The sequence below is a fragment of the Daphnia pulicaria genome, chromosome 3 (assembly GCF_021234035.1).
Source record: "Daphnia pulicaria isolate SC F1-1A chromosome 3, SC_F0-13Bv2, whole genome shotgun sequence".
In the NCBI taxonomy this organism is placed as follows: domain Eukaryota; kingdom Metazoa; phylum Arthropoda; class Branchiopoda; order Diplostraca; family Daphniidae; genus Daphnia; species Daphnia pulicaria.
Genome location: NC_060915.1, coordinates 8,013,742 through 8,027,404, shown reverse-complemented (window position 1 = coordinate 8,027,404; position 13,663 = coordinate 8,013,742). Strand labels below are relative to the sequence as shown.

At 40.7% G+C, this 13,663-nt stretch overlaps 1 protein-coding gene and 1 non-coding gene across 2 annotated transcripts; one reads left to right on the top strand and one right to left on the bottom strand.

The window, feature by feature from the left end:
- The first annotated feature begins 64 nt into the window (after nucleotides 1-64).
- On the top strand, nucleotides 65-136 carry Trnaq-cug. Its single transcript has one exon. It is a non-coding gene; the product is annotated as a tRNA-Gln (tRNA).
- A 1,071-nt stretch (nucleotides 137-1,207) lies between these two features.
- LOC124329153 (probable 1,4-beta-D-glucan cellobiohydrolase B) lies at nucleotides 1,208-2,706 on the bottom strand. Its single transcript, XM_046788192.1, has 4 exons — nucleotides 2,494-2,706; nucleotides 2,241-2,359; nucleotides 1,675-2,146; nucleotides 1,208-1,593 (listed from the first exon to the last, which is right to left on the bottom strand). The coding sequence occupies exons 1-4, from the start codon at nucleotides 2,671-2,673 to the stop codon at nucleotides 1,306-1,308; spliced, it is 1,059 nt and encodes a 352-aa protein (XP_046644148.1). The 5' UTR covers nucleotides 2,674-2,706; the 3' UTR covers nucleotides 1,208-1,305.
- Nucleotides 2,707-13,663: the final 10,957 nt, after the last annotated feature.

Sequence of the window (13,663 nt, the reverse complement as noted above, 5' to 3'; positions counted from 1 at the left end):
GAATAAATGTACCTCTTGGCAATTTCTCTTTTGATTTTTTCGAAGCAGTGAAAGTTGGGAACAAGGTTTCATGGTGTAATGGTTAGCACTCCAGACTCTGAATCTGGCAATCCGAGTTCAAATCTCGGTGAGACCTCTTTCTTTTTTTATTTTTAGTTTAAATCTTCGATGTTTATTTTGTTCACGTGATCAACATGGTGCTCTCGGAATTGTTGATAAATTTGTGCAGTGACGAAGCCAAAATACTGAAATGCTGCTACTGAAATGCTACTGATCAAACATTTCAGCATAACTCATTACCTGCTCATTACACACAGGAGGACTAGCAAAGCTAATATCTTCCAAAAAACTCAATAGACAAGTTCCGGATGCTGAGTTGCACAACCGCTAAATTAGGATCGTGCGCCAACGTATCCTTTTAACGTTGTGGGGATAGTAGAAAGCGGGTTTTTTATTATTTAAGCATAGAATTACTTATCTAATCTTAGAAATGTTCAGGATTATCGTTGTTTAGAACATTCTGCTTTTTATAGAGTAATTTTAAATGTATAATTCAGCTTAGTTTACCCATTAAAATTAAAGAAAGTCCAAGCCTGGGATGCTGTTTAGTCTTTTCTTGTGTGTTTGAGCTTGTCACTTGTCAGCAGATCTGTCAAAAAACACAAGAAAAGACTAAACAGCATCCCAGGCTTGGACTTTCTTTAATTTTAATGGGTAAACTAAGCTGAATTATACATTTAAAATTACTCTATAAAAAGCAGAATGTTCTAAACAACGATAATCCTGAACATTTCTAAGATTAGATAAGTAATTCTATGCTTAAATAATAAAAAACCCGCTTTCTACTATCCCCACAACGTTAAAAGGATACGTTGGCGCACGATCCTAATTTAGCGGTTGTGCAACTCAGCATCCGGAACTTGTCTGATCAGGAGGCTACAGGTAAATATTCGAAGTAAATTATTTTTAAACTAGTACATAACACTAGATTAAAAAATTTCTACATTCTTCGGGACATAAATGATGAATCCAAAGGAGTTTCGAAACGTTTATCGGTTGCCTCAGCAATGTCTGCATGTACCAGAAAAAAAGAAATAATGAATCAAATACAAAAACAAAGAGAAAAAGCGAACAAAATAATTTGTAAGCATTCTTTAGTTAATTCTGATTATTTTATTTTATTTTTTGTTACACTTATAATTGATTACTTGCATGATTAAAGTATATTTCCAAGGAAGATAGCCATAGTTTGTCCAGTTGGGTACAGCAGTTTCTTTCGTTTTCATTTAAATCATTTGAAGTTCATTAGGCAGTGGAACCAATTGGGCCAAACCTAACGTTCGAGTAAGTTACGGTAGAATTGGGATTATTTGGTTCAACAGGGCAAGGTCCATAGGGTTCTTGGTCAAGCCACCACATATAAGTATCATCTGTATCCCCCCAAAGGCTAAAAATTAACACCACTCCTTTCTTCATGCCAGGAGTCACTCCATCAGTGATTCCGTGGAAATAGTCTTCGTATCCTGGTGGTAATGTTGGTATGTAATGATAATCACAAAATTCATCCGAAAGGCTTGAAAAACCTCCCTCAACCTTGAAATAAAAATTGCGTAACAATTGATATGAAAACATAGTTATTGCTAATGTTGGTGATGAAAGGATTCAATCTGCCACCTCAGGTGTAAAAATCATTTGGCCGTTTTGAAAGTAAAGCTGTTGGACTTCCTTCAGATCACCGGCGTCCGTTCCGTCGGTTGTAATGAATCTAGTGATGATTGTAAATGGTTTAGTTGTGTCTATTGTGTAATTTGACCCACGACCGTAAAAGTCTTTGTGTCCCAGCGGATAAGGATTGAGTCCGCATCCATAACCACTACATTTTCCGGCAGTGGCGTTACACGGATGAGCCGTAAACATGGTGGCCAGACTATTTGCTTCTATAATGTCCATTTCAAGGCAATTTGGAGGATCGTCCTGCCCAGCACAAACACCAGTTCCGTACATAGCTCCAGCGTATCCGAATTCCGCATGACCTCCGTCCGCTGGCATACCAGCAAAAACTAAGGCTGCGTTCCTACCACAACCGACTGTCGACATATCCACGTCAAAGGTGAACTCCCGATTCAGAGGATAAAACAATTTATACCTAGTGAAAACGGTTTATAAAATACTTTTTTATAACAGGTTTTATTATAATGAATTTAAATCAAGTTATAAATATTGTGTTGCTATATGATTACTGGTCTCCACTCGCCATTAGGAGTCTGGAGCCGCCCCTTTGATAGTGCGCGAATGTCATTTCATCACCATTCGTAATGGTAACATGAAGTTCTTTTTCATAACTTTCTAAGGGAACCGTCTGAAAAAATAGTTACCGAATTTCAATTTTACATAAAAATGATAAAATGAAGAACAAATAATTTAGTTTATTTCATGGTGCTCGTCAATTATAATAGAAATCAAAATATGAGGAAGGGAAAAACTTTGTAATACCTCGTTACATGTCACTTGATCTTCGCAGACATAGTAGTAGTCTGCTAATAATTTTGTTTGTTCGGGCTGACAATTTCCAAGACTGGTGCAAATGTAAAGTGTAAAGTCCAAACCTTGTGGTGCAACCGGCACCACAATGGCCACCAAAAAACAGGTGATCAAAGATGTTAAAGGCGTCATATTTTGAATCGACGGCTGCAACGAACTGAACGTCTCTAATTTCTTTATATTTTTAATTACCACACAACCAACTCTGGTGATAAAAATCTATCGATAAGCATCAAGGCTATTAAAAAACTCGCGTTCAATCGACTAGAGAATCAATGTAAACATGTCATGTTTACATGACGTGTTTGGTAAACTTATTTGGTATCTTATTTGGTAAACTTACCAAATGGCGAATATCTCATCAAAATGAGTCTGTTTCAGAGATAAGGGGAAATCCGAGAGAAATTATAATTTAACAATAAATGGGCCTTCAGTGCTAATACAGGGAAGGCGGCAGCCTCAAAACGCAGTAGCGCCATGCGAAAATCATAAAGTAAGAAAGTAAGCGTATAGTCAATAATATTACGGCAAGAGTAGATGTTAAGAATGTCCACAACAAGCGAAGATTTCTTTACATATTTTTGAATTATTCATCGTGTAAAAAGACGATGATATATTGCCGTCGTCGTTGATTGATTGAATTTCAATTCGATTGATGAAATTTTTTTATAAGATATGGTTTTTTGAGTGCGTGCTTCATTTTTCTACCAAAAGATGCCATCCCAATCATCCCCTTTGGTCGATAGCGCTGAGCCCAGCCAGTTTCCACCGTTGTCATGCGAGTCCAAATTTCACGTCGAATTGAACTCCAATTTGCTTTCTAACAGGATTATTCCAGCTATCCGCCGTTCCTGCCTTTGACAGATCGGCTGAAAAATAGAAAACCCGAAGATAACAAGAAAGCAAACATCACAACTGTCAGATTCTATTGAAAGTCCGTGTCGTTCGAGCGCATCATCTTGTTCGCTGTAAACACACAGTGAAACATATAGCCTCATCTGCCCCGTGTCTGTCTGTATACGTTGCGTAGATCTATCTCTCTGCCGCGCTGTTATGTTCACTCCTTCTTCTATTCTATTTCTTTTCCACCTTCTGTCATCATCCTCCGGCCCTCTCTCTCTCTCTCTCTCTCTCTCTCCTGCTGGAAAAGAGAAAAGCATTTAGAGTGGATGCATTCGAAGAGCAATTAAAAAGCTTTTCGCACAGCACTGATTGGGGCCTGATGTTGTCAAAGCGCTGACCGCGGGATCTGTGATTGGCGGGCCCGACATTCCACCTTTGTGTGTGTGTGTGCTGTGTGTCTTCCATCCCAAAATGAAGCGAGTCGCCAGGGATATACGAAAAGAAAAAGTAGATAGTCGCGAGAGAGAATTTGACGCCCCTTTTCCCATGGTTGTTTCCGACCGGCCAACATCAGTCGTCATCCTCGGGCTAATGCGTTTGAATTTTTGAGATGCTGTTGCTGCTGCTGCTGCTGGCCCCCCCATTTCTCTTTTCTTGTGTGTGCACTAGTATAGTGCTTCTGGTGTGGAGGTGCTGCTGGGTGGTGAGACGGGTAACGAGGAAAGAGCTGCCATAAATTCTTTCGTGTTAGTTGAAATCGACGCCACAATGTGAACAAAACAATAAAACAACAAAAACAAAATCCCGAACGACCGCCCGACCGGCGTTTGCATATTAGGACCGATATATACTACCCACACTTATTAGGCGGGAGTGGATGGATGGATGGATGGATGGAGGGGGGCAACCGGTACACTATAAAGTGGCACGTCGTGGAACAAAATACAAACGCTACCAAAGAAATGTCGTCCCATGTCACATAAGAAAGCGGCGCGCTGACACATTTCATCACGGAGCACATCTCATATTTTTATCGGCTCCCCCAACTAAAGTCACCGTCAGCGTTTGTGTGTATATACAAATCGTTAAAGTCCAGGCGAATAAGGAATGCTGCCCACACAAAGGATATGTCGCCTTAATTATTATTCTTTTTTTAATATAATTTTTGGAATTTTTATTCTTATTTTTTAAAAGAAATTCTATTTAGCGCGCTTTGATGATTGTTGTTTCGTCTGGCAGTCGTTAGGAAATTGCTGACCGTGATTCCAGAATCAAAAAAGAAAAAAAAAATGAAAACGGGGGGGATCATAAAAATCCAACAAGTGAAGCAACAAGAATTAAAATAAAAAGTTTTAGTTTTTCTGTTTTTGTTTTCTTTTGTCCCCTTTTTTCTTCTAATGAAACAAACACAGTCCGGTCCGCATAGGATTTACACAGAGGTGCCCTGGTAAACAGGAGGTGCCCATGGCGCGCGGGTAAACAGATTCAAATAATCCCCATTTAGTATACAACAGCCTATATAGTATAGAGTTGTGTGTGTGTGTGTTGAAAAACACCAAAAAATTCCCTTGTCGACTGGTGCAACAGTCAGAGACGAGAGAGAGAGAGAGAGAGAGAGAGAGAGAGAGAGAGAGAGAGAATCAAGCAGCCGTTAAACGGCATATTTGATTGTAAGTTATAGCTTGTAATCAAGGTTTCCCGCTGGTGGTGTAAGAAGTGGTTGTGCGGGAAGTCAGCGCGCGGCGTTGTTTTACACCGGCTGCCCACTTTTCTTTTTACGGCTCTTTCTCTCGAGTAGTGCTTGTGTGGAATAAGCGCCGTAAAATGTTGTAACAGTTCCTGTTTCACCAAAAAGCAGCAGAGGTCGTGTTTCGTTATTTTAAATTCCCCCCGCACCGAACAACAAAAAAACAAAAAACTTCACCACCAAAAAAAGCATCTCCAGTCCCGCGTCCCGGCCGCGACCCGTTCCACAATATTTGGGTTGCGGGTGCTAATAGCGGCGCGCCGGGGAACCGTTCAATTCGACAGCAACCCAACAAGAAGAAAAAGAACAAAATAATAATAATAATGAAAATGGGGAAAAATTGAAATTCCTCGGTCCCGTCAAAAGATACATAGGGCTGAAAATAATAGCAGCAGCTTATATAGTTAGGAATGAAGCTGGCAACAAAACAAGGGAGCAAAAAAGACAAAATCCAATAATAAAAAGACGACCCTATAACGGTCAAGTCAATCCAATTGCAGTCAATTGGGCCCGTCAATGATGAGAGATGATGAGCGACGTACTATGTGCTGCACACATAGTGGCGAACTATATAAGTGTGGGCGACAGTCGTTAAAGTAATTTAGAACGAAAACGATAGTCTATAGAGTCCCCGGTCCCCCGGTCAGCCGATCCATGATGATGATGAAAAGCAATTGAGCATGGGACTATATACGTAGGTAGTTGACAATTGAATCAAATAATGGAAAGGGTGGAAACTATAGTTTGGAGGGAAATGGAGCTGCTGAAAGCCATCAGGATTATAAGTCGATATAGCGCGGTCGCAGCAGCAGCAGCAGCAGCAGAGGCTATAAAGTCTGGCCACATTTCAATGAGTAATAACCGGAATGCTGGCAGCACTCACCGCGGCTGCTCGTAAAAAGATAATCTCGTATGGGTCAGCGAAAAACGAAGATCGCCTCTCGTCGTCCATTATTATTATTGTAATAACAGTCCGCTACATTCTCTTGTGTGTGTGTGTGTGCGTGTGTGTGGGTAAAAGCTTTGCCGTGCTATTAACCGAGTGAAATGTTTCCGCATCCGATATGCCGAATACCCTATAGAATTTTACTACCGCAGTTCATACAAGAAAACAATTTCGGTTTGAAATCCTATATCTCTCCAATACTGTAATCAACACTTTGTAGAAATTCATCGATAAATCTCAGTTTATACATTGTCCAATCGAATAAAAAAATAAAATAAATTCACATTGCCATTCGATCATAATGTCTCTGAATGCCCTACATTGAGAATCTAGGGTTTAACACTACACACACGCAAGGAAGCTGATTGGATGATTATGGGGCGCACTGGTCAGCCTATCTATAAATACTCAGCGTGGGGCTATAAAAAGTATAACATGTGGCATATGTAGAGGATGTATATACTATTCAATGTGTCGAGGAGAGGGGCCGAGGGTTTCTGGGTACACCCGAAGATTTCGCCCGTCTGTATACACAATTTGAAACAGGGCCGTTCTCTTTTTTCGCCGGACCTTGTAATCCTGTCTAAAGGGATTAGCCATATACTTTTCATCTGTGAAGAATTATAAAGAAGAATAAGAAAAAACAAGAAAAGCTGGGCGATATCTTACACACACTGTCGTCTGTATGTGTGTGTACCCACATCTTTTAAGCCGTTTTTTTCTTTGATACGGTGAATGGAATATGAGAAGGTGTTTCGAGGATATGTCCGTCCACTTTTAGATGTATATGTACTGTGCTTTTTGTGCGTATGTACATAAACACTTCATTAAAACAAAAGAGAGTCTCTTAAAAAAATGTCCCCCCTCTACGAAAAGGAATTGAATCAAAATCTGGTGGAAATAATAAAAAAATTAAAACCAATAAATAGGGAAAAACGAGACAACCTCCAATTGTCTTCATACATATTCGCTTGATTGGGTCTTATAGTCCCTCTCTCACTGGCTGTAAAGCGCTTCACCATTTTCTTTTATTGCCTACATATATACAGTCTACAGCTTTTGATGTGTAGTAGTAGTAGGCTACATCGCATTACGGCTGAGGAGCTGGGCATACCATAAAAATATAGATATACCCCAGTTGAGACTCTTGGCCCAGTCAGGCCGAATCCTGCATTATTAGGAGATTAAAAAATTCCTGTGGGAAGTCTGGCAGTAAGGAGAATGTCGGTGAATGGGTTTCTCCATAACACCCCCCTTTGATATGTGTATATATAAATAAACGCGTTATACATTTCATCCAATCTTTATAGACACACTGTTTTAACTGTGTATAATTGTCTACGACTGTGAATTTACATTCTATACAGTTCGGATGATTTTTTGGGGTCAATCTAGTTTTGACATAAGAATCTCACACGACTTTGTGTATGTGTAGTCCTCTTTTTTTTTTTTTTTTTTTTTGTTCAGCCAATATACATGTTCAAAAGTCGAGCGGTCTGTTGTACCTTATAATCTTGGAAAATGATCTGAAAATGTACAAGAGAAAATCCTGTGAATGCGATCCTTTTTTTAATTTTCTCTCGAACTGAATTTAGCTCTGCTCCGGATGAGAAAGTTGTGATGATTTCGCTGTCGATCAACGCCGAGCTCCTGTGGGCCCAGACAACCTTATAGCTGTACGGTTTCTATCCAATAGTTTTCCAGGCTAAATGGAGGGTATAAAAAGAAACAATAAAATAAAATGAAAAAGGGAAACAAAACAAGTAAAATAGGAGAAAGACGGTCAAAGATGCCCACGTCGCGGAAAGGATTGACCCTTGGGTATCATTCACCTGATCGGCCTCATTGCTTGAAGATTTCAAGACAAGATCCGACAGGACACACAAAATATTTTCAACCGAAAAAAAGGGATAAAGAAAAAATGGGCCTGCTGGATGATATGTGTGGGATCTATCTGGAAAAAGTCGAAACATTGTCCTTTGATTTTCTGGGGCATAGGGGGGCTGTATGATATAGCGTGTACATAAATGTATATCGACTGTGCGTATGTATGTATATACAACCGGACATGAATCAAATACATGCCCCAAGAATGTTGTCTCTTTAAAAGGAGATTAGTAGCCGAAAAACGCTTTTCTTCATTTCTATATTTCTATTCCCACATCGCTCTATTCCTTTTGAGCTATATCATCGACGACGGCTCTGATATTATACCTGCAACACGGTAAAGGATTGAGAGGAAAATATTTCTTTTTCCTTCCTTCCTTTTTTTGATAATGTATATCCCCCGCCTTCTAATAGGCGCTGCTGTGGTCTCTCAATACTTTGACATTTTCCCTGTGTGTGTCTCGATGGATTGTGCACACATTGACAAGCAAGTTTTGACTTGTAGCTAGCGCAGCAGATAACCCACAACCGGATCAAAAGGCGGTGGAATGTGTCGGAAACGTTTTCTTTTCAAACCGGGCCGTGTCAAAGAGTCATCCCCCACCCCCACCCTTGGCTGTTGTTGTTATATTCAAAGAAAAAAAAAGAAACATCAAAATTTTTAACCCCCCACAATTTTTTTACCTTAATAAATATACCGGAATCGGATAATAATTACCGGGTCCATTTTTTTATTTTTTTTTTTAGTCCGTTAACCTTTTAAAAAGAATAAAAATTCAACCGATAATCTATTTCACTTTGTTGTGCATATTCGTCGGTATACCCCAGTGGTAAATGTGTGTGTACACGGGTGGGTGGAGGCTATTGAGGAAATTATCATTCAGTGCCGGGCCGCGTCGTCCGCGCACACAAGACATAAAAAGGACGACTCATAAATCTCCCCATTTTTTCCCAGTTTCACTGATGGGTGCGCACATTTTCGCTATTGGCTTTTTTCTTTTTTGTTGGGTGTTTGAAAGTCTTTATGTGGTCCGTTTTTTTTGTTTTCGACCTTTTTCCCTTCCACAAGTCCATTTCGATGTACCGTGTGTAAATTTTTATGATTATTTAGGCAGCGCGGAGTCTGAGAGAGAGACAGGAGCGGGCGGTGAGGACTATCTTCTTTTCTCTCTGTTTGTCTCTGCTGTTGGAATGTCTCGGTGTTTTCCCACACACGGACACGATAGAAAAAAGGAGAACCAGCTCATGACGGCCTCCTTCTGCGACCGAACGACAGGGGGTCGCCCAGCAGCTCGAAAAAAATAAAAAAACGGCCAGCGTGCCTATAGTCATTTCCTCTGACTATACTCTGCTCTCTGTGTGTAGTATGTGTGCCTCCTCTCCATGTCAAAAAGTCTCTTCTTCTTTTCAACTCCGGAATATAATAGAGTGTACACACATAGACATAGGCGGCCAACAACTATGTGGCCCAGATTGATATCGATAAGCGCGTTAACTCGCCAACAACACTGGGTCCTCCTGGATAGATAGCTAGCCATCCAAGTCGATCCTGTCGTCGGCATATAGACAAGCTATACGCGGGAAAAAAATAAAATAAAAGATGGGGGGGGTTCTTCTTCTTCTTCCGGTGGTACATAAAGTGTGAAGGGAAAAGGGCCAAGAGCCACCCAACATGTCCAACAATTCAGTCACACACACTGGGATGTAGAAAGGAAGAAGAAGCAAAAAAGAACTGGAGAGAGAATACGGGGAATCTGTTCCGTTCTGTTTTTATTTGACCGCATCTGCCACGGTCCTGTCGGGATATTTAGGGAGAAGTTGTAGATAGTATAGTGGCCAGTCTCTCCTGTGTAAACAGGCTCCGCTTTTAAACACACACACGAAAAAGAAAAGCCGCTAGACATTTCACCTCGGGGTGGTCGACGGGGAAAAAAAGAAAGAAAATTCGACTCGTCCATTTTAACCCCACTTCTAGATTGTGTTGCTCATCGCTGCCCGCTCAATTGTATATATATCTTTTGAGACTTTTTCCCGGCCCCCACAGTCTGTGTCTGTGTTACATTGAACGTCTTTTTGCGGCGCGCGTCTTATACAAAAAGATTCCAATGGCAGAAGCGCCAAGTTCAAACGGCAACTGAGAGGGAAAATAACGTTTCAACGCCCCGTCACCTGCTGCTGGATCGCTGCTGCTGCTGTCGTCCATCCAAGAATTTCATAGGGCGTCGGCGATGTATGCATAACAACTCTCTCGGCGCCTTTGGCGTGAGCTCTGGGGCTTTTCTAGAGCTGGTCCCGATCCTTTTCAACGCGCTGCAGTCGTGTGACGGACGAATAAGGCCGAGGGGTTATGGCGCTCTTATCATCGTTCCTCTTCTTCTTCTTCTTCTTCTTGTGTTGTTTAGACTTCGTCCACCCAAAAGAAGAGAAAAAAGGCGACCGAAAAACAACAGCAACACAAAAAAAGAAAGAAAGAAAGAACCGCAACCGGCGGTCGCTGTGTGTGTGTGTGTGTGATGGCGGCGCGTGTTTGTGGGTGTTTGTATGTGTTTCTGTAAGTGTTTCGGAAAATCGTTTTCTATTTTCCCTTTTTTTTACTTCCCTATTTATTTGCGGCACCCGTCTGTGTTTGTGTGTGGGCCAGTCTCAGCGAGTTGGGTGGGGTCACCGCCGGACCTTCCACCTTCGTCGTCGTCGGCTGGGATAGGAGAAAATAGGAGGGTCTTCCAATTGTTTCTCATTTCGCCTACATACAAACACTCTGATGAAATAACACATTTCGGTTCTTCCCGGTATACTATAAAGAAAGACTGTGTCGAAATCTATACCGAGAAATATATCAAGTCGCGAGGTCGAAAAGCTGCAAAAACTTACTTCTTCTTCTTCTTCTCGGCAGCTGTGGTTATTTGTTTTTAATTTCCGCCAGAGAAAATAAATGGATGGACGGACGCGCTGGATGAAGGATGTTTCAAATCCTGTTTATTCCCGCTCTTTGGATGTGGAAATAATCCCGATCCGTTCAGCGGATGTTAACTGTGCGATTAAAGTATTAAACCGTTTTTTCTTTTTTGGCAGTTTGGAATTTTCTAATCGATATCTTTAAAGTATTGCCGAATCTTAATTATTAGACGATTAGTGTCGTCTGCTATTCCTTATCAACCGTTTTACTTTACAACACAAGTACTCTTAAGCATTCAAAACAAGTTTGAAAAGGAGATTAATATAGTATATAAAAGATTTCATAGAAAAATGGAACGATCACTTTTTGAGATTTGGACATGGATGCAAAAAAAATGTTTACAAAAATCTTGTGATCGTCATGCCAACTTTGGTGTCGCAGCTTTCCAATGCTCTCCATGCTGTTTGTGTTTGGCGGGTAAATATACTCAGCAGCATGGACTCTTTATACCATGCTCAGCAGATTAAAATGGGATGGCTATGGGAGCTTAAATTGAAGAGTTAAACTTGTTCCAAGTTTGTAAATTGTTACTTCCTTCCTGAATAGCATTATTTATCCCCTTGTCGATGCATGGCAATTTGTTTGCACTATATTGTAACCTTTTTCTCTGTGTAGATTTGGGGCCTGAGCCAGCCATCGTAACAGCAAATTTTACTTGTGCTGGACCTCCAGTCATATGATTTGACTTTTGACCTCCTGCCATCAGCAACAATCACAGTATCATCACTTAGGTAATAATTTTCGTAACTTTTATGAACTTGCATGTAACCTGCCAGACTTTTAAATGATGCATGACTTGCACAAATGCAGTTTCCATTTCATTTCATGGATAGCTTTAATTCTCCTGTTGATTCACAATTAGGGTATACCTCTGGTTTACGACTGTCTCAGTTTCAACTTTTCCTATCCTTGCTTGTCATTGTTTCTGTAAATATTTTTTTTCGGAACTCATTGTTGAAATTTTTCATTTAGATAAACAGCATCCAGTTTAATTGGAGAAACTTCCAGTATCGACCGAGTTAAGGATCTCTTCAATTCCCCTTTCTTTTTTGTCCTCGTGTACGCCCATGTGAATGTGGGTGTATTCACGAGGACTCCCTTTTACCTATCCCTCCTGGTGGATTCAACTTCTTGCTTCAACTTCAACTTCTCTGCGGATGAATGGAGCACTTGTGGACACTTGGGCCTGGCTGTAGGCTTAAAGGTAGGACAAATTCATTTCTTTCTTTCCTTTCCAACTATTGGGTGGCGTTTATCATAAATCTATGCGGGGTACGATTATTCCTGAGCTAGGCCTTTGACTGGAACTGTTTTCTCTTGTCGTTTTTGTTTTTCTCAGTCAGGTCGTTCATTAAATAGCTCACGTGTAGAACGACTGCAGATCGGGCCTGTTTTTGTATACCTCACAACTTTATCTGTGGGTAAACAATCACATTCAGAAGTATCTGAACTTGAAACACTTGAAGAAAAATGAAATTTGAACAATGTTTTCTACCAAGAGGGTCTTGTCGCCACACCGGCACTTCCTGGTAGAAGATTCCAAGCGTTTGGAATAATCAAACATTTCTCTTCTCTGCCATTATATGTGTAACGCGTGTGTTCCGTTGTGTGTGTGTCTGTGTCTGTCTCTGGTTTCTATTTCACTTTTTCAATTTTCTAATTTGTCTTTTCTTTATATCCTACGGGACGTTAAAGCTAACAAGATTCCAGTCATGTTCTTATAATTCCTTCGATTTTCTGCTTGAGACCCCCGGCAGAAGCCGAGAGGTTTAATTGAAAAAGCTTCGGCCATTCAAAAAGTATAAGGGGAGATTATCGCGGACCCTCTTTATATTTCCAGGTGTCTTTTGTATACAGGTGATGTTGGGAGGGGGCTGGATTTCTTGCGAGTCTATTGATCTGTAACAACAACAACAACAACAGGCCTTCAAAGAAATTCTGTACATGTAGTAGGCTAGGAGATATCGTGCGGAATGATTATTTGCCGCCCAGGACGTCGCCAGACAGACTGGCATCCAATTATGGCGTAACAATCTTTCATCTCAAAAGGGAGAGGGGAGAATTGATTCGCCAATTTTTATTGCGCCAGCAACAACACAACAAAAAAAAAAAAAAAAAAAGTTTCAATGTCAAATAGTTGTGTCGATTGTTTTGTTCCCGCTTCTCTCTCTATTTGAATTCCCCTCCCAACCAAAAGAGAAAAAAGAAGAAGAAGAAGAAGAAGAGAGAAAGAGACTGGTGGCATTTAAACGTCGGTGCGGGCGGTCAGGTGATGGCGGTTTGCCATCGTTTAACTTTTTTAAAAAGGAATTTCTCCGGGAAAGAGAAAAAAGGAAAAAAAGGCCGAAAGGCCGCGAAAGAGCTATTAAACAAATGGCAGCATCGACCGAAATTCTCTCTCGTTCGTTCGTTCGTGCAACTGTTTTTTGTTTTTTTGTTTTTTCACGTCTGGTTTGTCTTTCACGCAAATGATTGGGGGACACTTATTATTATGTACACCTATTTATACACACATGTGGTATTTTAATACCTAAATGGGCAATCAGGGCGGCAGACGCAACGAGATGTTTCTTCTAATAACCGAAATGATTTGCTTTACAAGCTAAGGGGGGAAAAAAATACCAAAAATATCGAAAAAGGCCGGAGAGGAGAGCGCACACGCACGCAACAATTTACGCGCACTCGTAAAGAAATAATTTAAACGCGCACACACACACACACACACCGAATTCTTTCGCCTTTT